The following is a 26,141-nucleotide window of genomic DNA, read 5'->3' on the forward strand; positions in this document are numbered from 1 at the left end:
TCCCTCTTGTGTTTTGGGCTCTCTGCCTCTCCACGACAGCAAACGGAAAACTCTGCCCACAAGAGTTTTCCCTCCCATCTTTGTCAACGGTTCTAGGGTCATTATTGATGGTTTCGCAGCAAAATGTGATGCTCATGTTTGGAGCTGGAACCTGTCCAATATGTAGTGAAATCCTAATGTGAACGTGCATAAAAGGAATTATCTTAACGTAGAAATCCAGAAGTGGATGAGATGGAAATTAAACGCTTGTTGATAAAGCAATTACCACTCACTACATTACTACACTATAATTATATTACTTCACTTGTGATAAATACAATACTTTGATAATCGGTTGCAGGATTTCACATTGTGAACCTTAGAACAATGCTATTTAGAAAAATTAATCAAAAAATAAAGGGAGCTCCCAAAGATGCTATAATCCTGACATTTGAAAACATATTCAAACAATTCCTAGCAGAACCAAATAAAATGTTTCCTTGTGAAAGTATGTTTTCTAATTAAATACAATGAGGGAAGAGTGGGTGATGGAGTTCACACTGAGTGGAAAATAGAATCTGTCAATGTGAGACGCTGCCTTTTCAATATTCAATAGGCGGTGTGTGGCCGACTTTACTTGCTGCCAGAGACGGCAGGGAGACGCCCCCCTGGTGGGAGAAAGAAGGAGTTGGTTTTTTGTTAATAATAAATTATATTAATAAAATGTGATATTTTTAAAATATGTTTATGCTAACAAGCTAACAATGGACTGTCCTGAACTGTATTCTCTGTATATCTGTAGATAATCTTCAATAAAAGAGGATTTCTTGATTTCTCTCTCTCTCTCTCTCGTGTGTGTGTGTGTGTGTGTGTGTGTGTGTGTGTGTGTGTGTGTGTGTGTGTGTGTGTGTGTGTGTGTGTGTGTGTGTGTGTGTGTGTGTGTGTGTGTGTGTGTGTGTGTGTGTGTGTGTGTGTGTGTGAGATTTGATGTGTGAGTATTGGGGCGCTGTTTAAATTGCCCCGACTTCAGTGATTGGCTTAAAGTCAGTTCTAGTTTGTTCTGAAATGTTTCTACCGATATTGAAGTGAAGATAATAAACTCTGTTATGTCTCTTCTAATCTACATGTTTGAAAAGAGAAATTTGCCTGGAAAGCTGCAGGTCAGGTTCAACTTTCTCCATTGTAATTATTTTTAAATGCACACAAACAGAAATGTGTTGAGAATTTTGCAAATGTGTACAGGTTTGATATTTAGAAATGTTTAGATGTGCTCATATTTATTAAAGACTCTCTCGATCTAAAAACAAAAAGGAAATATTGTTGTTATGTAGTTTATAAACGCACTGTATTTAAATGAAGTTAACATTGGCTGAAATCGAATAATGAAAAGCCCCACAGAAGAAATGTACCACCAGCCGCCACTGCCTGCTGTATATCTCATGCCATGTGAGAAAGAAAGAAATATTTCATTTTCCTGGCACAGCTACCCAACAGTGCATCTCCCTGTTGAGTATTGTCGGCAAACTCTTCGCCGGAGTTGTTTTGGCCCGCCTGTAGGTCCTTGCGGTGCGGGTGTACCCCGAGTCGCAGTGCGGGTTCAGGGCAGGCAGGTCCACCAATGACATGATATTCTCCGTGAGACAGCTGCAGGAGAAGTGCCAGGAGCAAAACAAGCCACTCTTCCTCGCCTTCATAGATCTGACGAAGGCGTTCGACCTCATCAGCAGAAGTGGTCTGTTCCAACTCCTGAAGAAGATCGGCTGTCTCCCGAAGCGGCACTCCATCATCAAATCGTTCCACACCAACATGCAGACCACGGTGTGCTACAATGCAGCAGCATCAGACCCGTTTCCCATCAACAGCGGAGTCGAGCAGGGCTGTGTGCTTGCCCCAACCCTCTTCGGGATCTTCCTCTCGATGCTCCTGTCCAATGCTTTCAAGGAGAACAAGGACGGAGTCTATCTGCACACTCAATGGCAGGCTGTACAAGTTGGCCAGGCTCCGAGCCAAGACCAGTGTCGGGCACGTCACCGTCAGGGAGGCCCTCTTTGCCGACGATGATGCCATTGCAACGCACACTGAAGAAGCACTCCAGAGGCTGATCGACCGCTTTGCTTTTGCATGTGATGAATTTGGCCTCACGATCAGCATAAAAAAAACGGAGGTAATGGGTCAGGGAGCCAACTCCCCTCCAAGCATCTACATAGGGAGTCAGGAGCTTGAACTGGAGATCAGCTCCAGGATCGCCAAGGCCTCGGCAGTGATGTCCAAGCTCCACAAGAGGGTGTGGGCCAACCTGACGGTGAACACCGAGATGCAGGTATACAGAGCCTGCGTCTTGTTCACACTCCTCTACTCCAGCAAAAGCTGGACACCATATGCCGCCCAGGAGAGGCGACTGAACAGGTTTCATCTTTGCTGCTTTCGAGGCATACTGGAGATCAGATGGCAGGACAGGATCCCCAACACTGATGTGCTCGAGCAAGCAGGACTGCCATCTATCTTCACCCTTTTGAGTCAGCACCGTCTTCGCTGGCTAGGCCACGTCCGCCACGGCCGAATACCCAAGGACCTGCTCTACGGCAACCTCTCAGGAGGCTCCAGACCCTGAGCTTGCCCCCGGCTGCGCTTCAAAGACACCTGCATAAGAGACATGAAGTGTGCTGGAATCGACACGCAGTCCTGGGAAAGTCTCGGGACTCCTGGAGGGCCACTGTGCACAGCAGCACCACACAAGCCAAGCAGGACCGCACCGACCACCAGAGAAAGAAGAGCAAGTCCAGCTCCACAGACCAGACAGCGATGACGCAGACCTGCAGCCTCTGTGGCAAAGACTGTCACTCCCGCATCGGACTTCACAGCCACATGAGAAGATGTAGCGACCGGACCTGATTCGACCTGGTGCAGCCCATCGTCTCATGAGACGGAGGGAGGCCAACGACGATTCCTGCTTTCACTATTACTCACCGGTATTCTCCGCCTGACCAAGGTGACAGCTGTCATATGATTGATCACTCCTTTTGCCCTCACATTGTTTCCAAACAATCTCTGCCATTATTTGTATATTAGAAAACTCAAATGCAAAGCTGACTGTAGCCTGGGAACAGGCAGTAGCAGAACCAGACTTATATCTGCAGACTTATTTGAGTTTTTATGTGCCTTTTCACTGTAGCAAACTTAAATCTAAGTTTCACCACATAATAACTGACCTTGCTAAAGCGGAGTGTCTGTTTGATGCTCATTGGTTTCTGTAAATTCTTAACATATCTGTACATCCACGGTTCGTATTACAGGCCACATCTTTCGCATCGCCAACATTTGCTGTATTGCAATAATAAGTCGGATTTCTCAGCGATGGAAAATAAAACAGGAACATGACGGTTTCATTCTGCAGGGATAAAAGTCATAACATGCATACAAACAATTTGTACCATGTTTAAAATAACTACTTAGCACGGCCCAAATGTTCAATAACATTCACACACTTTGATCTGAGTATTTTGTACACATTCATACTCATACACAATTTTCCAATATGTAGGGAAGATTAATCGAAGGTTATTTGCCTGATTAATTAAATTTTTTTATTAATCATTATCATGTCATACCTTAGTGCCCACAGGTCAGAGGACAGAAATACCAACATCAAGGAAAATATCCCGAACCGACAAAGTTAATAAACTGCTGCTGAGCTGCTGGTGATGGGGACTAAGCATATGAGATGGAAACAACAAACAAACAAACAAACAATACACAAAGAGAGAATAAATCCCAAAGCACTAAGTGTTTATTCATCACACAAACATTGTTATTGCAATACTCCCAGATTGATTTAGCATGTTTTTTTTATTTTCAGATTGCCGCCTGTGATAAAAGAGCAACTTTTTTTTTCTTTTCACAAAAAAGCAATTTTGTTTGGAAAATATCCTGAAAGCACTTAAAGTAGAATCATGTAGACACGATGCACTTTTAACAATTAACTTATTCTGATCTGTTTAATACAATATTCACAATTTCTATCAGTATAATGTCGGTATTTCTAAAAGGGGGACTCTTTGCAGTCCTTTTAACTCATTTGGCTAATTGTGCTTCCAATAAAACTCTAAAATTATAATAAATAGACGCACCTCTGGTATTAAGATTGATCCAGATATTGACTCCTCGTGTCCTCCCCCACTCATCCGCCCCAGTATGCTCATTGTTTTATCGTTTCCTCTTTAAACTGGAACTCTTTTGATGAGTATCTCCGCTCCCATCCGCCGGGAGCAGCTCACATTGTGTGCAGCTCCTGTGGGGGAGGAGGAGGAAGACCAGGAGGAGGAGGAAGAGGGGGCTCCTCCTCCCCGGGTTACATAAAACACCCTGTTCTTCCCTGACGGTGCAGTGACAGCCGGTGTGTCGGAACAGAAATCTTAAAAATCACAGTAAGTAGAAAGTGCTTGTTGTTTCGTGATGATGACGTCAATAACCTGCAGACACGCGATCCAGAGTTTGTGGATCAACTTTGTTTGGAATTGGGGAGATTTTCAGTTCAGAGCGGAGGATTTTCTCAAACCTTCCAGCATGAAGGGAACATTTTTGTTGAATACCTCTGGAAAACAGACTTGGGGACAGACAGACACATCTGTCTGCAGATGTTTTGAATAATGGACTTAATTTTAATTCATGGAAGTGTTTTTGTTTTTAACAAATTTGCATGTCTAAAAATGTATTTTGTTGTTTCTATGTTATTTCTTCATGTATTGACATTTTCTTTGATGTTTTATGCGTACCTGTTTTGTCTGAATCTTTAATGTACTGTTGCCCTACTTGGCCAGAACACTCAAGAAAGAGAGATCATTTAATTTAATAATTTAATTTCAACGAGGATTTTGTGGTTATTTATATATATATATATATATATATATATATAATATATATATATATATATATATATATATATATATATATATATATATATATAAAAGTTTAGCTTCTAAATTGTTCAGTAAAACACTTTTACATTCGGTATATGGCATAGTATTTCCTCACCTCTTTATTTCAAACATTTTATAAATAAAAGACTATAAAACAATAATGCTAGTACTACTAATATGAATAAATAATATTATTAATAATCTTAATCACAACAAAGCCAATATTAACAATGATATCAATAATCACTAAAAAATAATGTAAATTTGCTGACTAAAAGTAGGGAAAAGCAACTTGTATATCCAGCCCTACCCCTATTTAAATTATCTAGATGAATATCACATTCCATCCCTAAAGCCACCTCCATACAGCCCTATCAGTGTCCTCAATATCACCCTGACGTTCGATCTTGCATTCCATTTAATCTAAAAACAAATGTAGAGATATGAATGACAGTCAGCTGGTCTACTTCAGGAATTAACACATACGATTATTTGGGCTAACGTGGCATATTAGTGCTGCTCTGAATAAAACTGTTCAGCACATGAAGCCCATAACCTGCAGCCTTGACACTCTGCCCAAAACCTTTTTTTTTTTTTTAGAAATGTTGTAACTGTATAGCTCCAGGTGTACTACAGATAGTCAACAGCTCTTCTCAGACAGGCACTTAATCCAAATGTTGCAAAGACAGCTGTAATGAAACCTCTTTAAGGAAAAAGTAATATAGATGCTCCAGGAGTTATTAATTAAAGGCCCAAATCAAACCTGCCTTTCTTAGCTTAGACTGTTGAAAAGGTAGTGTTTTAAGAACTTAATGATTTCATGGCATAAAACTATTTCTTCAATGTTTCTCAGTCCAGATTAACATCAGACCACACCACTGAAACTGCATTTATTAAAGTGCTGAACAACATTTATTTAAGCAGTGACATTTCTGTAGTTTCAGTTTTAGTGTTAGTGGTTTTCAGTGCTGCTTACGACCGCAACATACAGCTTGACAGACTTGAAAAATGTTTGGGAATTCCTGGCACTGCAAAAAAAATTGTTTCAATCTTACATGCAAGACAGGGATTATTCTGGGTAATTATGAATTTGAACATTTCAGAATCAATTTTGGGGTTCCTCAGTGCTCCATCCTTGGGCCTTTTTTATTTAACATTTGCATACTCCATCTGGCTCAGATGATGGATCATTGTAATTCCTCCTATCATAATTATGCAGATGACACACATCTCTATATATCAGTGTTGGGGAATGACCATAGCCACTCAGACTTGCTCATAAGTGCAGAAATGAAATAAACGAATGTATCTATGTACCGCCACCACCAGCCTGAACCGTTGATACAAGGCAGGATGGATCCATGCTTTCCTGTTGTTGACGCCAAATTCTGACCTGACCTTCCCAATGTCGCAGCAGAAATCGAGACTCATCAGACCAGGCAACGTTTTTCCAATCTTCTATTGTCCAATTTTGGTGAGCCTGTGGGGATTGTAGCCTCAGTTTCCTGTTCTTAGCTGACAGGAGTGGCACCCGGTGTGGTCTTCTGCTGCTGCAGCCCCTCCGCCTCAAGGTTCCACGTGTTGTGCGTTCAGAGATGCTCTTCTGCATACCTCGGTTGTAACGAGTGGTTATTTGAGTGACTGTTGCCTTTCTATCCGCTCAAACCAGTCTGGCCATTCTCCTCTGACCTTTGGCGTCAACAAGGCATTTGCGCCCACAGAACTGCCGCTCACTGGATATTTTCTCTTTTTCGGACCATTCTCTGTAAACCCAAGAGATGGTTGTGCGTGAAAACCCAGTAGATCAGCAGTTACTGAAATAGTCAGACCAGCCCGTCTGGCACCAACAACAATGCCACTTTCAAAGTCACTTAAATCATCTTTCTTCCCCATTCTGATGCTCGGTTTGAACTGCAGCAGATCTTCTTGACCATGTCTACATGCTGCCATGTGATTGGCTGATTAGAAATTTGCGTTAACGAGCAGTTGGACAGGTGTACCTAATAAAGTGGTCACTCAGTGTATTTTGAACCCTAAAAAGAAAGGTCAGCACTCACCTTGACTCCATGTCACGTAAGACAACAAATCAAGCCTTGGTGCAATTGTGCTGTATTTTGATTGTCTCTTGTATTGATTGTGGATTGTTTTCATTTCAGATGCAGCTGCTTTGTTGCTGCTGTGCTCTGCTGCTGCTCATTCTGGCTCCAAGATTCTCTCAAAGTGGTAACATCTTGGTTTTTCCTATGGAGGGCAGTCACTGGATTAACATGGATATTCTGCTTCAAGCTTTGCACTCCAGAGGACACAACCTGACCATTATCCGCTCCAACAAAAGCTGGTACATCAAGGAGAAATCGTCCTACTACAGTACCATTACAGTTCCAGTGGAGAAGGCCATTGATCAGAAGTTCATTCAAAAAATCATATATGAAATGATAGAATATGAACGAGGAGCTTCTCCCTTGGTGCATTTTTTGTATTTAACTTTTGGGATGTTTGGCACTTTTGTTGAATCTCACAAAGCTGTGGGTGGGTTTGTGTCAGCGTTGCTGGATAACACAGAGCTAACAACAAGCATCAAAGACAGTGAATTCGATCTTGTACTCAGTGATCCCTGCTGGGGTGGTGGAGCCATTGTGGCCAAATATTTCAACCTTCCCTTAGTTTATAACGTTCGCTGGTTAATAGCTGGAGAGGCTCATTTTGCTATTGCTCCTTCACCTGTTTCCTATATCCCTATAACAGGATCTGGTTATACCAATAGGATGACATTTCTCCAAAAAGTTAAAAACATGATTTTACATGTTATAACCCAAACGCAACACAGTTTGGTGATCCAAGAAGTATATCAGAAGATATGTGAGAAATATCTTGGGCCTGACTGTGACTACCAGCAGTTAATGATTGATGCAGACATTTGGCTGATGAGAATGGACTTTGTGTTTGATTATCCTCGTCCCACCATGCCTAATGTTGTGTACATGGGCGGCTTCCAGTGTAAACCTGCCAAACCTCTGCCTCAACACTTGGAGGACTTTGTGCAGAGTTCTGCAGATCATGGAATCATCATCATGTCTCTGGGGACTTTTGTGAGTGAACTTCCTGCTGATCTGGCAAATTATATTGCTGCAACTTTTGCCAAACTGCCTCAGAAAGTCATCTGGAGGTATAAAGGTGAGAAACCAGACACTCTGGGTAACAACACTTTACTGGTGGACTGGATGCCACAGAATGACCTTTTGGGACATCCTAAGATCAAACTGTTTGTGGCTCACGGAGGAACAAACGGTGTCCAAGAAGCACTTTATCACGGGGTCCCGGTTGTGGGTATCCCTCTGTTCTTTGACCAGTATGACAACCTGCTGCGTCTGGAAGACAGAGGGGCTGCTAAGACTCTCTCATTAGCAAAAATTGACAAAGATGACAACTTCCTGAAGGCCATTGAGGAAGTCCTGACTGAGCCCTCCTACAGGACCAACATGCAGAGACTCTCCAGGCTGCACAGGGATCAGCCAATAGCACCGATGGATAGCGCCCTCTTCTGGATAGAGTTTGTCATGAGGCACAAAGGTGCAGCTCACCTGAAAGCTCAGTCCTACAGGATGCCCTGGTTCTCCTACTACTCTGTAGATGTCGCTCTGTTCCTGATTGGAGCGCTCATCCTCGTGCTCTTCACTGTTTTCATCTTGTTTAGGTGTTTCTGTACTGCTGTGTGTAACCGTAAAGCAAAACGTGACTAAGATTCATGGATACACACTGTGGATGCTCCGAACATTCCTTCAATTTATTTTTAAATAATTGGTTAGTTTTCTTTACTACTTTCATTAAAAAAATTTGTACAAATTAGCGTTAACATAGCTTTACTAGCAGATCAAAGATATGCAATAAAATATATTTGAAAACATTTAGATAATTTTTTGAAGTTTATTTAATAAATGCTTCCATGTTAAGTGGTGTTATTGCAGTTTTTGTAGTTATTTTACAGTCAAAATATTTGTATACATACATACTGTATATTAACAAAGAATTCCATAACCTCTGTATTCCCAAGACCATAGACATTAAAGGCAAGTTTCTTTTCTAAGTCGTCATTATTCTGTCTACCAAGAGATTACTGCCTTCATCATGAGTGAAATAGTAAATGGTTCAGCTGAAGAAGCATCATGGGAAATTTGAGGTCTTAGGTAATGAGGAATTATGCTGGAGAAAAGTTAAACACCATTACTTATGAATGTTATTGTCCTGATCCTGAAACCTACAGTGGCCCGAAAGGTCCAACAACACAACACACCAACAAAAGCCACAACACACCAACGAAAGCCACAACACAACAAAAGTCACAACACAACAACATAAGCCGCAACACAACAACATAAGTTCTTAAAAGTTCTCTCACTGCTGCGTCCTTCAGATGTGCTGTTTTGTTGTTGTGTCGTGGCTCTTTGTTGTTGTTGAGTTGTTGCTTTTGTTGGTGTGTTGTGTTGTTGGCCCTTCTGGGCCACCGTATGAAACGCACACAATAAAAATCGCAATAAATGTTGGTGAGCATACAATTCAGCATGCTTTATGCAGGATCTTAGTAAATCAGGCTGATATTGATCCACTGATTGCCTTTATTGCCTTTTACAATCACTGGGATAGCGTGTGTATTCAAAATATTTAGCAAATTTGCAGTGTGTACCTGTTCCGGACGAACAATAGACAAACAGACCGAATTATTCACTTTTAAAAACAAGCACAAGATTTTACATCCATCGTGATACGTAAGCACATGTTGTCATAATTACTCATCTGGAATCAGGGAAGGCCTGCATTTGTTGAAATGCAAGTCGATGCATTGACTGAAGGTCGCAGAAATGAAACAACTGACAGAAGCAACATGGGATATAGATACCATGAATACTACACAGATGTTGAGGTTTTACTTCATCCCATGCATCATAGAAATTGTGCAAAACATCAGACACAAAACCTGAGAAAGCAATGTAATAATTGTAAAACATAGAAGCAGCACAAACACACAGCTTTAGACGATATCATGTGTCGTGTGCTCTCCTGCTGGTTCATATGAATAAACAAGATTTTGAATTTCCTGCTGTTTCTTATCTGCCCACCACATGTCACCACTAACATAACTCCCTGAGCTCATTACCGGATCCAGTCATCTGCTGCTCCAGTCGCTGCTTCGTTATGAAGTACAGCGTTCACGGGCCGCGTTTCTCTCGCATCTTTGAACAATTTCAGACATCACCAGCAATATTTTCACCTTCTGATGTTTGAAACCAGACGATTTTATCCTGCACTTATTATACATCTTTACAAATCTACATTTCATTTATTTATGCTGCAATGTAAAGTTAAATTTTTTATTCAAAGGATGAGCCCAGCATTTGTCCCTGAACATTTATATCTACACCTTTTCAAACAAATTGTAATGAGACACAGCTGCAATTTGTTATTCAAAAGAAAGAGGCATCAATATTAGCCTGAAACCAGATACTCGTGTTCACAAAATGTCTTTAAACATGGGTAAAATAGTACATGAGGAGAAACGGTTCCTCGGGATCCGCTGGAAGACCCTGCTTTGAACAATCATCTATTATTGATGAGCGGCTCTGGTCAAACTGGAATCCACATGCACATAGCAAGAGGCAGGGTATACAATCAGGAAGCTTTGCTGGACAAAATAAAAAACAATGTAAACGAGGTGAACGTCTGAATTAAGGGAAGACGCCCCTTGTTAGTTATGTGCTGGAGCAACTGAGTTTATTGAATGATCACAAGGTGGTGGGTTGGTTTCTCAATAGGAATTTTAAATTTTTTTTTGTTGTACTCCGAACGTTAACTTTAGCTTTTAGCTGAGAACTGGTTCATTTGCCTGGAACTTGATGCTATAAAAATACGCCAAATAAGAATGTATGCATCCTTGAAACTTGTGGCTCAGTTAATGTTGACTTTGAAACAATAGTGGAGGTTTGAGCGGCGCGGTGAGATTCACAGCAGGCCAGAGAAACGTATATATATATATACAAACCCAATGGAGCTTCAAGTCACAATTTAATTGAAACTTGCTTGATGAATAGTTTTCTCTCATCAACCGTGAGAACCTACAATAATTACCATCATCAATATCATCCATAATATCACGTGTTCAAATTACACAGACAATGGTAAAATGTTTTCTGCCAGAACATGAGTCAGTACTTGTATTTTCTGCATTCAAGTTTTTTGTAATTATGTAGGGGTAATACAATTTTAAAAAATCAACAACATTTTAAGCCAATTTTACAGATTTTGTTCAAATGTCTTTTACTTTTTGATAGGATGAATGTTTGATATTGTGTATAATCTGAGAGAAGGCAGAGCTTGAACAGGAAACAACCAATTTTACCAAATGTGATGATACATAAGCAAAATCTTTTGAGTTTAACAGTAAATATATATGAAATCCATATCCAAATACAAAGATTCACTTTTTAATGTATGAATATTTGTTTTTCACAGTCAGCAGGCAAAATAACCACACGTCCCTCACTTCTGCTTGGCAGAGATCGGCGGAGGTCGTTGGTTTGTTTATTTTGGCTTTGGAGTGTTTGTAGGTAATGCTTGGGCCAAAATATGTGTAAAAACAAAACAAACAAAAAACATTTTAGATATATTTTCCACTTCATTTCAGTTCACTTGTGGTCTTTTCAACACTGTCAGGTAACTTTTCTAGCTGTATTCTAAGATTATTAAAAAAAAATTCCAGTTTCTAGTTTGAAAACATTTTCTTTTTACATGAGATACAGTCCCTGTTGCATCGTTGTTAACGTGTGTATGAACCCTCCTGTGACTTCATGATGTCTTTTTAGCTGAGAGATTAGAACTGACACCAAAACAGAAAGAATATTAGTTTGAAGTCTTGAAATGAAAAGAAAAACGAATATGAGCGCATTGAAACTATAATAAAGAACCGAGTTTCTAATAGCCCGAGTTTCTTTTCTTTTTCATTGCTGTATACGTGCAAGACTTCATCATACTGTATCTGTTTTGATGTTGTCAAATACATTTTAAGTGTTTTAATGATTAAAGGCGCTGGGGAAGTGTTGTGGCCTGTGTTTCTTTTTAATTAAATTATTTTTTTTTTTTTTTTGTAAATATTTAATTTCGTTTTAGGTTTGTTTTGGAGCCTTGTGACTTGCTTCTCTTGCTGGATCTGGAAACTCTCCTCCCAACCTGGCAACGCCGATTGCGCAACTCGGAGTACAGCTGCACGTGTCGTTGAACAGGAAATACGCCAGCTCAGATGTTTTGATTATGAAATACGATCACAGGGATTTGAATCGTTGTAGTTCCAACAGTGATGATGGGCGAGGCTCTCCCAGATAAAAAAAAAATATATATCTCAAATAAAACTTTGATTGTTCGCACATTGACCCGGTTATCTCCTCTCCAGTGCTGAACGGAAGAGCGCGGAGGAACGTGATTCTGGTTTATAGTGAACAGTAACGTAAGACTTCCTGGAACTTACATGTCACTAACTACAAGTCACTTTTTGGTGAGGACACTTAAGGCAGACGATGGTGAGTGGAAATATTTTTGCATGTTTTCTATTCAGGTTAAATCGTCTGGACCCACATAAGAAAGATAACTTCACTCTTTTTTTCCTTTTTTTTTTTTAATGAGGTTACTTTAATGTCAGGAACCAGCTTGAAATAAGACACTAGACATGATGGTAAACAGAAGGACAAAGTAAATGAGGAAGAACTGAACCAGGGGCATTTCAGGACATTTTCTAAACTCAGGCAAGTCACTCTGCAGTGACAACAAGTGGGGTGGGGGGTGGGGGCGCACCCACTTATAATTCTTTGTGCGGTGTCTCAGTGTTATTCAGAGAAGTGGCTGGATGGTAAAGATTAAGCCGATTTCAATTAAATGTTGTTGGTCTTTTTGTTAGTTTTTTTGCTTCAGTCTGTTGATTATGACGTGTCTTGATTTCAGATGAGGCTGACGTGTTGCTGCTGTGCTCTGCTGCTGCTCATTCTGACTCCCAGAGTGTGTGAAGGTGGAAACATCCTGGTCCTTCCTGCTGAGGGCAGTCACTGGATTAACATGGATATTCTGCTTCAAGCTTTGCACTCCAGAGGACACAACCTGACCATTATCCGCTCCAACAAAAGCTGGTACATCAAGGAGAAATCGTCCTACTACAGTACCATTACAGTTCCAGTGGAGAGAGGCTTGGATCAGACGTTCATTGCAACCATTGTGTCAGAGAACATTAAATTTCAACGTGGGGCTCTTCCTTTGATCAATTTCCTCCACATGACTATTGGCATGTTTGGCACATTTGTTGAAGCTCATGAAATTGTGGGTGAGTTACCATCAGCGTTGCTGGATAACACAGAGTTAGTAACACAAATCAAAGACATTAAATTTGATCTTGTTCTCACTGATCCCTGCTGGGGTGGTGGAGCCATTGTGGCCAGATATTTCAACCTTCCTTTAGTTTACAACGTTCGCTGGTTGATAGCTGTCGAGGCTCATCTTGCTATTGCTCCTTCACCTTTGTCCTATATTCCTATGACAGGAAGTGGTAACACTGACAAGATGACCTTTCTCCAGAGAGTTAACAACATACTTTTATACATAATAAGTCAAATACAAAATAACTTGGCAACCAGGGGCATATATCAGAAGATATGTGAGAAATATCTTGGGCCTGACTGTGACTACCAGCAGTTAATGATTGATGCAGACATTTGGCTGATGAGAACGGACTTTGTGTTTGATTATCCTCGTCCCACCATGCCTAATGTTGTGTACATGGGCGGCTTCCAGTGTAAACCTGCCAAACCTCTGCCTCAACACTTGGAGGACTTTGTGCAGAGTTCTGCAGATCATGGATTCATCATCATGTCTCTGGGGACTTTTGTGAGTGAACTTCCTGCTGATCTGGCAAATTATATTGCTGCAACTTTTGCCAAACTGCCTCAGAAAGTCATCTGGAGGTATAAAGGTGAGAAACCAGACACTCTGGGTAACAACACTTTACTGGTGGACTGGATGCCACAGAATGACCTTTTGGGACATCCTAAGATCAAACTGTTTGTGGCTCATGGAGGAACAAACGGTGTCCAAGAAGCACTTTATCACGGGGTCCCGGTTGTGGGTATCCCTCTGTTCTTTGACCAGTATGACAACCTGCTGCGTCTGGAAGACAGAGGGGCTGCTAAGACTCTCTCAGTCGCTACAATGGACCAAGATGACAACTTCCTGAAGGCCATTGAGGAAGTCCTGACTGAGCCCTCCTACAGGACCAACATGCAGAGACTCTCCAGGCTGCACAGGGATCAGCCAATAGCACCGATGGATAGCGCCCTCTTCTGGATAGAGTTTGTCATGAGGCACAAAGGTGCAGCTCACCTGAGAACCGAGTCATACAGGATGCCCTGGTTCTCCTACCACTCTGTAGATGTCATTCTGTTCCTGATTGGAGCACTAGTCCTCGTGCTCTTCACTGTTTTCATCTTGTTTAGATGTTTCTGTACTGCTGTGTGTAAGCGTAAAGCAAAACGTGACTAAGATTCATGGATACACACTGTGCGGCTCGCTGAAAGTTATTTAAAAACGCTGTGATGTGTCTCAAGCTTGTCTTCAGATTAACGAGATAGTTTTAGTATCACTTCCAAGTGATCATTTAGGTGTGTTTGATGTATTTTTTAATTAAATGTGGAGATGTATCATCCCTCTGTTTGATTTACAACTTGATAATACCCCCCCCCCCCCCGCCCAATTTACAAAAAAGCAGAAATTAATAATTACAATAAAAAGTTTTACAAATTGTGTGCGTGTTGAAAAGTTCTAGGTATTTATGTATGTGTAGCTTTTTTCATCAACACTCAGCAGGAGCAGCGACTGTTTTTGAATCTCATGGGGTCACTGTACTCTTTGTAAAATGTATTTTCAGTCTATGTAGAACATGTATACTTTTTTAAGATGCTCTGAAAATCTTAAAAATGAAATTTTCCACTCCAAAGAGATTCAGTAGAAGTGTAAAAGAAGTCGAGGCTAAATAAAAATGATTCACAAACCTGCTGAAACAAAATGTTATTTATTCTACATCACAGACAACATTTCAAGTTTTATATTTCATCCATTGCATGGAAAATGTTTTCTAAATGTGTTCTTGTTTCATTACACTTCTGTTTACATGCACACAGCTGGTGCAGGTTTTAAAGCGACACCTTCAGTGACGTGAGACAAATAATCCCTCCACCACTGTCCAAACTTAAGCAAAACATGTAGCGCTGCAGTGGTCTTGTCAGTCATTAATCCCAATATGGCCTCTTGTTGTTTCCAGAATCATCCAGTCGTTTCACCAAGTTGAACTTTACTGAATGATTGTGAATCCTGAGTTTAGTGACAAAATCATCTCCGACACACAACAAATCCTGGAGCCTCGTCGGCTTTGAGACGAAACACTACAGACCACAGTAAGTAAAAGTGCTTTTGGAGATATAACTAGATATTTTTAATGCAATTTCAATATATTTCTGAAAGTTTAATAAGTGATTCAGTCAGTGAAATTGCACAATGCAGAAGAACTTATTAGATGACAAAGAGCTGTAAAGGTCTACTTTTGAGACGATATCTGTTTGTACTTGTATCATGTCAAGAGTTCAGGGAAGGAAGTGCAGTTTACATGGCTTGAAAATGAATTGGAATGAAGAAATTAAAGGGGATCTAAACAATTGAGAAATGTTTTGATTTCAAATGAGGCTGACATGTTGCTGCTGTGCTCTGCTGCTGCTCATTCTGACTCCCAGAGTATGTGAAGTTGGAAACATCCTGGTCCTTCCTGCTGAGGGCAGTCACTGGATTAACATGGATATTCTGCTTCAAGCTTTGCACTCCAGAGGACACAACCTGACCATTATCCGCTCCAACAAAAGCTGGTACATCAAGGAGAAATCGTCCTACTACAGTACCATTACAGTTCCAGTGGAGAGAGGCTTGGATCAGACGTTCGCTGCAAACGTTGTGTCAGAGAAACTTGAATTTCAACGTGGGGCTCTTCCTTTGATCAATTTCCTCCACATGACTATTGGCATGTTTGGCACATTTGTTGAACTTCATGAAATTGTGGGTGAGTTACCATCAGCGTTGCTGGATAACACAGAGTTAGTAACACAAATCAGAGACAGTAAATTTGATCTTGTACTCACTGATCCCTGCTGGGGTGGTGGAGCCATTGTGGCCAGATATTTCAACCTTCCTTTAGTTTACAACGTTCGCTGGTTGATAGCTGTCGAGGCTCATCTTGCTATTGCTCCTTCACCTTTGTCCTATATTCCTATGACAGGAAGTGGTAACACTGACAAGATGACCTTTCTCCAGAGAGTTAACAACATGATTTTATACATAATAAATCAAATACAAAAACACTTATTGACCAGGGGCATATATCAGAAGATATGTGAGAAATATCTTGGGCCTGACTGTGACTACCAGCAGTTAATGATTGATGCAGACATTTGGCTGATGAGAATGGACTTTGTGTTTGATTATCCTCGTCCCACCATGCCTAATGTTGTGTACATGGGCGGCTTCCAGTGTAAACCTGCCAAACCTCTGCCTCAACACTTGGAGGACTTTGTGCAGAGTTCTGCAGATCATGGATTCATCATCATGTCTCTGGGGACTTTAGTGAGTGAACTTCCTGCTGATCTGGCAAATTATATTGCTGCAACTTTTGCCAAACTGCCTCAGAAAGTCATCTGGAGGTATAAAGGTGAGAAACCAGACACTCTGGGTAACAACACTTTACTGGTGGACTGGATGCCACAGAATGACCTTTTGGGACATCCTAAGATCAAACTGTTTGTGGCTCACGGAGGAACAAACGGTGTCCAAGAAGCACTTTATCACGGGGTCCCGGTTGTGGGTATCCCTCTGTTCTTTGACCAGTATGACAACCTGCTGCGTCTGGAAGACAGAGGGGCTGCTAAGACTCTCTCAGTCGCTACAATGGACCAAGATGACAACTTTCTGAAGGCCATTGAGGAAGTCCTGACTGAGCCCTCCTACAGGACCAACATGCAGAGACTCTCCAGGCTGCACAGGGATCAGCCAATAGCACCGATGGATAGCGCCCTCTTCTGGATAGAGTTTGTCATGAGGCACAAAGGTGAAGCTCACCTGAAAGCTCAGTCCTACAGGATGCCCTGGTTCTCCTACTACTCTGTAGATGTCGCTCTGTTCCTGATTGGAGCGCTCATCCTCGTGCTCTTCACTGTTTTCATCTTGTTTAGGTGTTTTTGTACTGCTGTGTGTAACCGTAAAGCAAAACGTGACTAAGATTCATGGAGATACCTTATGGAGGCTCACTGAAAGTTATTTGAAATCAATCTGATCTCATGCTTGTCTTCCGATTAATCAGACTAAGTATAGTTTTCAAGTAATCATTTAGGCGTGTTTTAATGTCCTTGTTCTCCTACTACTCTGTAGATGTCGCTCTGTTCCTGATTGGAGCGCTCATCCTCGTGCTCTTCACTGTTACGTCACAACATGCGACGGAAGCATTAAAAGCGTTATCTACGTGCGACCAGTGTTTACAGTTTGAGAGCTGTGACGAAAGTAGAAACGATGAAAGCAGTGCTTGTTTTTAAGTTATATGTTATATTCTACCACCACATTTAGGAGTAGCTCCGCTTCTCTATCGGTCCAAATAAACAAACCATGCGCCATTATAGCTTAACAGGAAATGATTCAAGCGATTTGTGACGTTGTGTTTTTTATGGGATTCTGATTGGCTAGCATGGCTTCTTGCCTCGAGTTACACTGCCCCCTAACGGTTTGGCTGCTCATAGAAGCTCTGAACCAGGTGGTGGACCAGAGGCCTGTACTACGAAACTAGATTTTCGCTTATCGAGATAACTTCAAGGATTAACCCTGGGTTTCTCGTACTGCGACGCTCGCTCACTTTTCACCAGGATCAATCACCCCGGTAACTGACGCTGAAAGTCTAACCTGCTTCGGAGCAGGTTATCTTCTCGATAAGAGGTCAGAGCTCCGCCTCCTGGCCAATCAGATCTCTTGAAAAATGACCTGCCCATTCTTAAATGATTGTGATTGGTGCTCAGGTTCAGCGTGAGGTGCAGCGGAGCGGAGATGAGAAAGTAATTGAGAGCGATCTTTTTGACATACTAAAATGAATCCTGGTCACTGAGGCTTTGAAGGATGTTTTTGTTCTTGACTTGTTCCAAGTCTGTTTATCTGTAATAATGAGGTTAATGATCACACCTGACAGAACTGCAGAAACATGAATTTATGGGACGCAGAACTACTCGTGTAGTTGCGGTGATGAATTAATATTCCAACACAAAACACAAGATAAACTCACCTCATAACAACTGAATGGAGAATATAAACTAAAAGAAGACCAGTGAGGAAATTCAGCCTGACACGTTTCTGCTGTAATAAAGTGAAATTGATTGATCAGCGGACGTGCTGTCCGTTCGTATCGCTGATAAATTAATCTGGTATAATCTCACCATGTCATACATTAACAAGTCAGGAATGTTCTAGCTTTGGCTGCAGCAGCAGTGTTGCTTTAAACCTGCTGGATGTGTTTTAATTCTTCATATTTTCTGAGAATAGCTGATCCTTCAGTAATCCGTAAACTGCGCGGCAGGATTTCTCTGTGTGTGATTGGTCAGTTGCTGCAATCTCCGCCCCTTTCACGTGAACGCGCACACATGGTCTGGGTTTAACCAGCGAGTTGATAACCTGCTTCGTAGTAACGGTGATCAGGATCGCGCACATCTCGATAAGTCAACCCAGGAAACACAGAGAGATCCTGGAAATGTTGATCACGGTTCGTAGTACAGGCCACAGGTCAAGCAGGTGCGGGTCATGTATTTGAATTTTTCTTTTGTAAATATAGAGAGGAAAATATCTGTTTTTGTGAAAACTTGGGTAGGTGTGAACTTGGCCTGAGTGTCCAGTCCCAGTTTTAGTTTTTTTGTTTGTTTAGTTGTAGAAAGATTTGGCATATCCAGTATTGATGTCATCATTACGCTTATCTATGACATTTATGAATTTACATAATGTGACCTGTAGGGAGCATATAGATTGCTAATATAAGCGGGCAAGCAATAGATCTTTGAGAAACTCTACCTATTTTGTTGTTGTTGTTGTTGTTGTTGTTGTTGTTGTTGTTGTTGTTGTTATAATATGTGTGTGTGGGGGGGGGGGGGTTGCATTCATTTTTCTCTTGATGATCAGAAACAGCATTAGTATAAGAAAGGAAACATGGTTCAACACCTGTTTTCCAAACCCAACACAGTTTTGTGATAACAGAAGCATGTGAGAAAAACCTGACCTGAGTTTATCATTGATGATGGATTTGTCTGATGAAAACAGATTGTGCTGGATCATCCACACCCCATGATACCAGAAACAGTTAAGGTTGGGACCGTGGTGCAGTGGTTCGCAGAGTTCAAAGTCCAAACCAGCTGGCCAACCGACACTTTCTCTCCTGAAGACATAGGTTTTCCCTTGAGTATCTAAAGGAAGAAAAAAAAAACTTTCTCTCAAACAACAAAAACATTTTTGGGAGTTGTGTCTTTTTTTCTGGTGGTGTAAATATGTGTGTGTGTGTGTGTGTGTGATCATCTCTTGGTGAAGGGGGAAGTTTCTAGTTTTTCACAAGAACATTTTAAGAGGAAACGTTTGACATTATAGTTGCGACACTGGGTCATTTATATGATTACGGTAAACAAGGCACTGAGGTGCTGTTGATGGGTTGAAGGCAAAACAAACTCAACCAGTGGACCAATTCACACACACGTTCAATGTTTCCTGGACTAAGACCATTTGTTTGACATATTTACACGTTAAACATTCACTCTGGTAATTTGATCTTTTTGAGTTCCTCTTTCGCAACGTAAGTATTAAGAAGCTCCACGGCTCCAGAAATCCCGAGCAGCAGCTTGTGTGGAGCAGGATGACCTGTCGGTATGCTGTCAGGCTTGTTTGACTTGCTGAGACTTGTCTCCTCTGAGTACTTTGTGCATGTTTATGACAAGAAGTGGAGTTTCTGCCTCAAATGTGTTTAATCAGTGTCTCTCTATTATTCGAGAGCCAAACTGAATTTAATGTCATTTTCGTCCTTCAGACACTCTGAAAAGATCCAGCTGTGTGACTTTTGTTCAGACGTTTTACAGATTTACGTGAAAGTTTATGATAACTTCAGTTTTGATGTAGCTTAAGCACCTCTAGTCCCTAAGAGTCAATGCTCTAGGATGCTGGCGTTTTGTAAATATCGCCATGTTAGAGAAAACTCTTGCATTTTGCTAAACTTAGTGAGAGAAGTTCTCTGCAGGAGCAAAACCTCCGGGGGGGGGGGGTGTGGCCAGAGCAAAGGAAAAGAAAGAAAAGGAAATGAGTAAACGTGCCTTTTTCAGCTGCATGTGTTTAGAGTAGTAAGAAGCAACGCAAAGCTGAGAAGATTCCAGAGCAAGTCAATCATTTTATGTTATTTCTTTTATGTTTATGTGCATCTTTCCCCCTCGGAATTTCACTCAATACGTTTGTTGTTGAAAGCATGTTGCCAAAATGTGAGTACCTTCATTCCATTATGCAACACACTGAGTGATGGGAGGGTTTGTCTGGCACAAAGTTGTAAGCTTCACCTTTTTCTCTTTGGTTCAGGACTACCGATCAGATTATGTCTAGCGCAGAAAGTTTGGATAAGTGCTTAGATGTTTTTTTGTCATACATATGGAGACGTTGTGTGTCTTTCTTGGACGACGTGACACATTCCCAGATATAAAGGACATGTTTTGCTCGGTGAAAGAGTCGTCTGACGGCGCTCTTGGCACCGAGCAGCACTGGTTTCCTCTGAGAGGCTCCATGTGCCACATTCACATGAGGCCCACCAGAAGGAGCTTCCCCACACGAAGACAGACAGACACAATTCAGTCTGAGGACACACATACATGAGTAAACAACTATCTTTTTTTCATGTTTTTGTTTTCTTTTCTTTTTTGTTCCCAGAAAGCACATCCAAGGTCTGAAGATGTTTTTGTCAGCCGTTCACATCCTCTCTCTGTTGGCTGTGTTTTGTCCTCCCGTCCGAGGAGGGAAAGTTTTGGTTTTTCCACACGACGGCAGCCACTGGGTGAACATGAGGCTACTCGTCGAGGAGCTGCACTTGCGAGGACATGCCGTGACGGTGATTCGAGCCGTGGACAGCTGGTACATCAGTGAAACGTCAGCACACTACAAGGCGGTCACTGTGGACGTTGCCGGCGGTGGAAACGAGGACTTCTTTCAGCTCTTTGTTTCTGAGATCATTAGAATCAGACGAGGCAGAAGGTCTGTTTGGGAGCGCTTCGCTTTAGACATGGAGCTAAAAGACAAGTTCTTTGAACTGCACAAGAAAGTCTGCGAACTTGTGACCCACATGTTTGAGGATAAAGAGTTGATGAAGTCTTTTCACGAGGCCAAGTTTGACGCAGTTTTAACTGACCCTGCTAATGGTGGGGGTGTTTTTCTGGCCCACTACCTCGGCTTGCCATTAGTGTTCAACGCCCGCTGGACTGTACATGGTGAGGCCCATTTTGCTGTTGCTCCGTCTCCACTGTCTTACGTCCCGCTTCCACCGTCAGAGTTGACCGATCAGATGACTTTCTTTGAGAGGATGAAAAACCTACTTTTCTATACTCTAAGGATGCATCTGTACAAGCAGGTCGTAGGGCCACATTATTCCGCTTTGTCAAGCCGCTACTTTGGCTCCACAGACTACTTCTCTCTGTTTCAAGCTGCGGACCTGTGGCTCATGAGGGTGGACTTTGTGTTTGAGTTCCCTCGTCCCACCATGCCCAATGTCATCTATATGGGGGGGTTTCAGTGCAAACCTGCCAAACCTCTGCCGCAGCACTTGGATGAGTTCGTGCAGAGTTCAGGAGACCATGGAGTCGTCATCATGTCTCTGGGGACCCTGATTGGAGATCTTCCACTGGACCTGGCTAATGAGATCGCTGCAGCTTTTGCTAAATTACCTCAGAAAGTCATCTGGAGGTATAAAGGCGAGAGGCCAGCCGCTCTGGGCAACAACACTCTGCTGGTCGACTGGATGCCACAGAATGACCTCCTCGGACATCCAAATGTTAAACTATTTATAAGCCATGGTGGAACTAATGGGATTTATGAGGCTATATACCACGGGGTTCCAATTGTAGGCATCCCAATTGTTTTTGATCAAGCTGACAATCTCTCCAGGCTCAAGGCAAAGGCTGTTGCAAAAGTTGTTGATGTTTCTGATCTGAGTAAGAAGATATTTCAAAAGGCCATTGAGGAAGTCCTGACTGAGCCCTCCTACAGGACGAACATGCAGAGACTCTCCAGGCTGCACAGGGATCAGCCCATAAAGCCACTGGATAGCGCCCTCTTCTGGATAGAGTTTGTCATGAGGCACAAAGGTGCAGCTCACCTGAGAACCGAGTCCTACAAGATGTCCTGGTTCTCCTACTACTCTGTAGATGTCATTCTACTCTTATTATCAATTGCATTGCTTGCAGTGTTATTCTTTATCATGTTGGTGAGACTCTGCTTTAGAGTGTGTTTTAAAAGAAAAGTTAAATCTGATTAACTTGGGGAAAATGGACGGATCATTTAAGGGTTTGTTGGTCTTTTCCACACTGTTTTGTTTTGTTTTCAGTTCAACATAGATATGAATCATCATTTCCAAAGTAATAAAGAAATGTGATTTTCATGTAAATAGTGGGTCGTAGTTGTCATTTTTGTAATTGCATATGAATTCAAACATAAGACTCAACAATTAGGAATCAATATCAAATGCTGAACAAAAGCACTTAATTACAATCTTGGTTGTGGTTGAAACGCAGATTAGAAAAGTCTCTGTTGATAATGCCACTATCCAGCGATAGGCTTGTGAGAAGAGATTTTTAGGCAGCTGATGGTGTTTGTTATTTACAATTTTTCCATGGACTGTTTACAATAGGCACAAGCTGTCTTATTTGTTCTTTTCCCTATGGGAAGAAAACTCACCTGAACGTACAAAAGATCATGATAACTATTCACATACTTTCATATTTTCTCGTAAATACCATTGCTTTGCAAAAAAAAAAAAAACGCGACAAAAAAGAAAATATGCAATTTCATGGGATTACAGTATCACCTTGAGTCACTAAATAGTAAGGATTAATAATTCAGTCTTGGCTCAGTCATTGATCTTTCTTTCATCTTTGCATGGCAGTGAAATATCCCTTATAGCTTTCCCCTCCCTTTCCTCTTTATCACCCAGGCGTTTAGCGATCCTTGTACAAAGTTGCAGCGGACAAAGTCGAGCTCAAAGTTTGAACCTGGACAGAGCAGCACGTGTCCTGCTCTCTGAGCGAGAACAAATACAGAGAAACAAATTACATTGACTGCCAAAACGAAGGTAACAGCTTTTTTTTGTTCGTATCAATAGAAGACCTGAACGCTTGTGTGTGTTTCCAAGTTACTTTTTAACTAGACTGTGCATTTTTTTTAGCTGTGGGGGTTTAGATTATTGGCAGGAGTTCAGATTGCTGGAATATAAGTAGCATGCAAATCAATGGTCTTAATGTAAATATCCATGTACATAAATGGCTGAGACCGTTAATCTTCTAGTTGATGGTTTGTGATTCTAGAGAAAAGGGTACTATAACCTGCATCCTTCATAGTTAAGCCACTAGTCTCATGTAAATGAAGGTATGGATTGTGCATTTGGAAAATGTTCTTTCTCCCCTTTCCAGGGTGAAAATGCAGAGGCCCTGGTTGTGGCTGATGCTCTGCTGGCTGTGGCCAGCTCTGGTCTCTGGGGGGAAAGTGCTGGTGGTTCCGGTGGACGGGAGCCACTGGGTGAACATGAAAGTCATTATTGAGGCGCTTCATTCAAGGGGTCACCAGATTTCTGTCATGCGATCATCTGACGCCTGGTACATTAAGGAATCCTCCCCACTCTACACTTCAATTACTCTTGATACTGAGTCCGGATTTGACGAAGAGTTCATTACTGAATTTGTGACCCAGTTGCTGCAAATCCAGAGGGGAGAGCGGTCCCTGTTGAAGCGATTCCAACTTGACATGGAAACAAATGCGAAGGCCTTTGAAATGAACGAAAAGACAGCCAAAATGATTAAGTTGCTTTTTGAAAGCAAAGACTTGATACAGTCTCTTCAAGAGGCCAAGTATGACCTGCTACTGACTGACCCTGTTATACCAACAGGTGTCATGCTTGCCAACTACCTCAAGCTGCCTCTTGTTTTTAACGTCCGATGGACAAGTCATGGCGAGGGTCATTATGCAATAGCACCTTCTCCTCTGTCTTACTGTCCATTGGTAGGAACTGAGCTGTCCGATAAAATGAGCTTTTTTGAGAGAGTCCTGAATGTCATTGTGTCTGGCTACACAGAATATCAGATTGCACAGTATATCCTACCGTCGTTTGGTGGCTTAGTCGAAGAATATCTGGGTCCAGACGTGGACTACTTGACCCTGTTTCACACTGCGGACCTGTGGCTCATGAGAGTGGACTTTGTGTTTGAGTTCCCTCGTCCCACCATGCCCAATGTCATCTACATGGGAGGCTTCCAGTGTAAACCTGCCAAACCTCTGCCGCAGAACTTGGAGGAGTATGTGCAGAGTTCAGGAGACCATGGAGTCGTCATCATGTCTCTGGGGACTCTGATTGGAGAGATTCCCCATGATTTAGCCGATGCCATCGCTGCCGCTTTTGCTAAATTACCTCAGAAAGTCATCTGGAGGTATAAAGGTGAGAAACCAGCCACTCTAGGTAACAACACTTTACTGGTGGACTGGATGCCACAGAATGACCTTTTGGGTCATCCTAAGATTAAAGCATTTGTGGCCCACGGAGGAACAAACGGTGTCCAAGAAGCGATTTATCACGGGGTCCCTATAATAGGACTGCCATTGATTTTTGATCAGCGTGATAATCTGCTCCGGATTGAAGTCAGAGGAGCAGGAAAGATAGTGGACATTTTCACTATGGATGAAGACATCTTCTTTCAGGCTGTTCAGGAAGTCCTGACTGAGCCCTCCTACAGGAGCAACATGCAGAGACTCTCTCGGCTGCACAGGGATCAGCCCATAAAGCCACTGGATAGCGCCATCTTCTGGATAGAGTTTGTCATGAGGCACAAAGGTGCAGCTCACCTGAGAACCGAGTCCTACAAGATGCCCTGGTTCTCCTACTACTCTGTAGATGTGGTGATCTTTTTAATTGGAGTCGTGCTGCTTGTACTTTGCATTTTTTTCACCATTATAAAATGCATGTGCTCTGCTTGTCGGGGAAGGAAAAGTAAAGGTGATTAAAAATAAACACGGCAACACTCAAACGAAAATGTAAATCTTTTTTTTAGTATTTTAATCTTGAAAGACTTTTAGTTTGTACTGTGGTTTTATGTGGACAGTAGCTGATCTGAACCTTGCAGAATAAAACGGATTTAGTCGTTCATAATCTTTTACTTTGATTCTATTCATCTCTTCATATTTCCAATTTATATTATTCCAACCCACACATGAATGTGTTTATTCAGTACACTTTGGCCTTTTGTCACCTACACAGATTAATCTATAGCCCTCACAAGGAAGTGTCAACAAAACTTGGTTCTCGATGAAAGAGCAAAATAAAGACATTCTTGAATATCCCAAAACATGTGGCTGCAGTTCATGAATTTACCATCCATTACCCTTTTGTTTTGTTTTTTTCATTTGCGATTTAGCAAGGTTGTGTTGCAAGAATTGACAAATTTACTCACACTCTAGCATAAGACACTATACTACATTCAAACCACATTTTGATGAGTACAATCCTTCCTCCATGTTATGTAGAAGTGAGCATTCATGTTCTTATCTCATCCACGCAACGTGTGCGCTGGCATAGATTTAAACATATACAATTTCACACATACAGACTGACGCACCAGGGTTACACTGAGTCCTTGTGTGCTTAAATCTTTGTGCGTTGCCTTATTTTTCTTTCTATGCCAATTTTGACAGTTTTTTTGTTTTTTTTACACAACCCATGCAGTGGCAGTTATACATGTATAGTTAATGGAGAATCTGTTCTTCTGTCACTCTTACAGCTGAAATGCCACAGATATATTCAGGTTAATGAGAACCCGTGTAAAGTTAGTTATAATAATGTCATTGTTTACATTAGCACTAAGGGGCTTATGCAGCATA

General features: G+C 41.6%; 5 protein-coding genes across 7 annotated transcripts; all 5 read left to right on the forward strand.

Annotated features, from left to right (window-relative positions):
- The first annotated feature begins 4,367 nt into the window (after positions 1 to 4,367).
- On the forward strand, positions 4,368 to 9,987 carry LOC308106874 (UDP-glucuronosyltransferase 2C1-like). The gene is made up of 2 exons (XM_080458886.1): positions 4,368 to 4,403; positions 7,052 to 9,987. Exon 2 carries the CDS (start codon positions 7,052 to 7,054, stop codon positions 8,633 to 8,635), a length of 1,584 nt encoding a protein of 527 aa, XP_080315012.1. The 5' UTR covers positions 4,368 to 4,403; the 3' UTR covers positions 8,636 to 9,987.
- Positions 9,988 to 12,181: 2,194 nt separating this feature from the next.
- On the forward strand, positions 12,182 to 14,710 carry LOC308106873 (UDP-glucuronosyltransferase 2C1-like). Of its 2 annotated transcripts, none has more exons than XM_080458885.1 (2): positions 12,182 to 12,460; positions 12,879 to 14,710. In XM_080458885.1, exons 1-2 carry the CDS (start codon positions 12,458 to 12,460, stop codon positions 14,460 to 14,462), a joined length of 1,587 nt encoding a protein of 528 aa, XP_080315011.1. In that variant the 5' UTR covers positions 12,182 to 12,457; the 3' UTR covers positions 14,463 to 14,710. The 2 variants fall into 2 exon arrangements, with proteins under 2 accessions (XP_080315011.1, XP_080315010.1); XM_080458884.1 differs by lacking the exon at positions 12,182 to 12,460 and adding an exon at positions 12,763 to 12,786.
- Positions 14,711 to 15,653: 943 nt separating this feature from the next.
- LOC308106385 (UDP-glucuronosyltransferase 2C1-like) lies at positions 15,654 to 17,237 on the forward strand (the record flags this gene model as incomplete). The annotated part of the gene is made up of 1 exon (XM_080458083.1): positions 15,654 to 17,237. One exon carries the CDS (start codon positions 15,654 to 15,656, stop codon positions 17,235 to 17,237), a length of 1,584 nt encoding a protein of 527 aa, XP_080314209.1.
- Positions 17,238 to 18,681: 1,444 nt separating this feature from the next.
- On the forward strand, positions 18,682 to 23,025 carry LOC308106545 (UDP-glucuronosyltransferase 2A2-like). Of its 2 annotated transcripts, none has more exons than XM_080458359.1 (2): positions 18,682 to 18,785; positions 20,940 to 23,025. In XM_080458359.1, the coding sequence occupies exons 1-2, from the start codon at positions 18,745 to 18,747 to the stop codon at positions 22,534 to 22,536; spliced, it is 1,638 nt and encodes a 545-aa protein (XP_080314485.1). In that variant the 5' UTR covers positions 18,682 to 18,744; the 3' UTR covers positions 22,537 to 23,025. The 2 variants fall into 2 exon arrangements, with proteins under 2 accessions (XP_080314485.1, XP_080314486.1); XM_080458360.1 differs by lacking the exon at positions 18,682 to 18,785 and adding an exon at positions 20,303 to 20,500.
- A 186-nt stretch (positions 23,026 to 23,211) lies between these two features.
- On the forward strand, positions 23,212 to 25,605 carry LOC308106546 (UDP-glucuronosyltransferase 2A3-like). The gene is made up of 2 exons (XM_080458361.1): positions 23,212 to 23,349; positions 23,687 to 25,605. Exon 2 carries the CDS (start codon positions 23,694 to 23,696, stop codon positions 25,266 to 25,268), a length of 1,575 nt encoding a protein of 524 aa, XP_080314487.1. The 5' UTR covers positions 23,212 to 23,349; positions 23,687 to 23,693; the 3' UTR covers positions 25,269 to 25,605.
- The last annotated feature ends 536 nt before the right edge of the window (positions 25,606 to 26,141 follow it).

The sequence above is a fragment of the Lipophrys pholis genome (genome assembly GCF_963383615.2).
Source record: "Lipophrys pholis genome assembly, chromosome: 2".
Classification (NCBI taxonomy): domain Eukaryota; kingdom Metazoa; phylum Chordata; class Actinopteri; order Blenniiformes; family Blenniidae; genus Lipophrys; species Lipophrys pholis.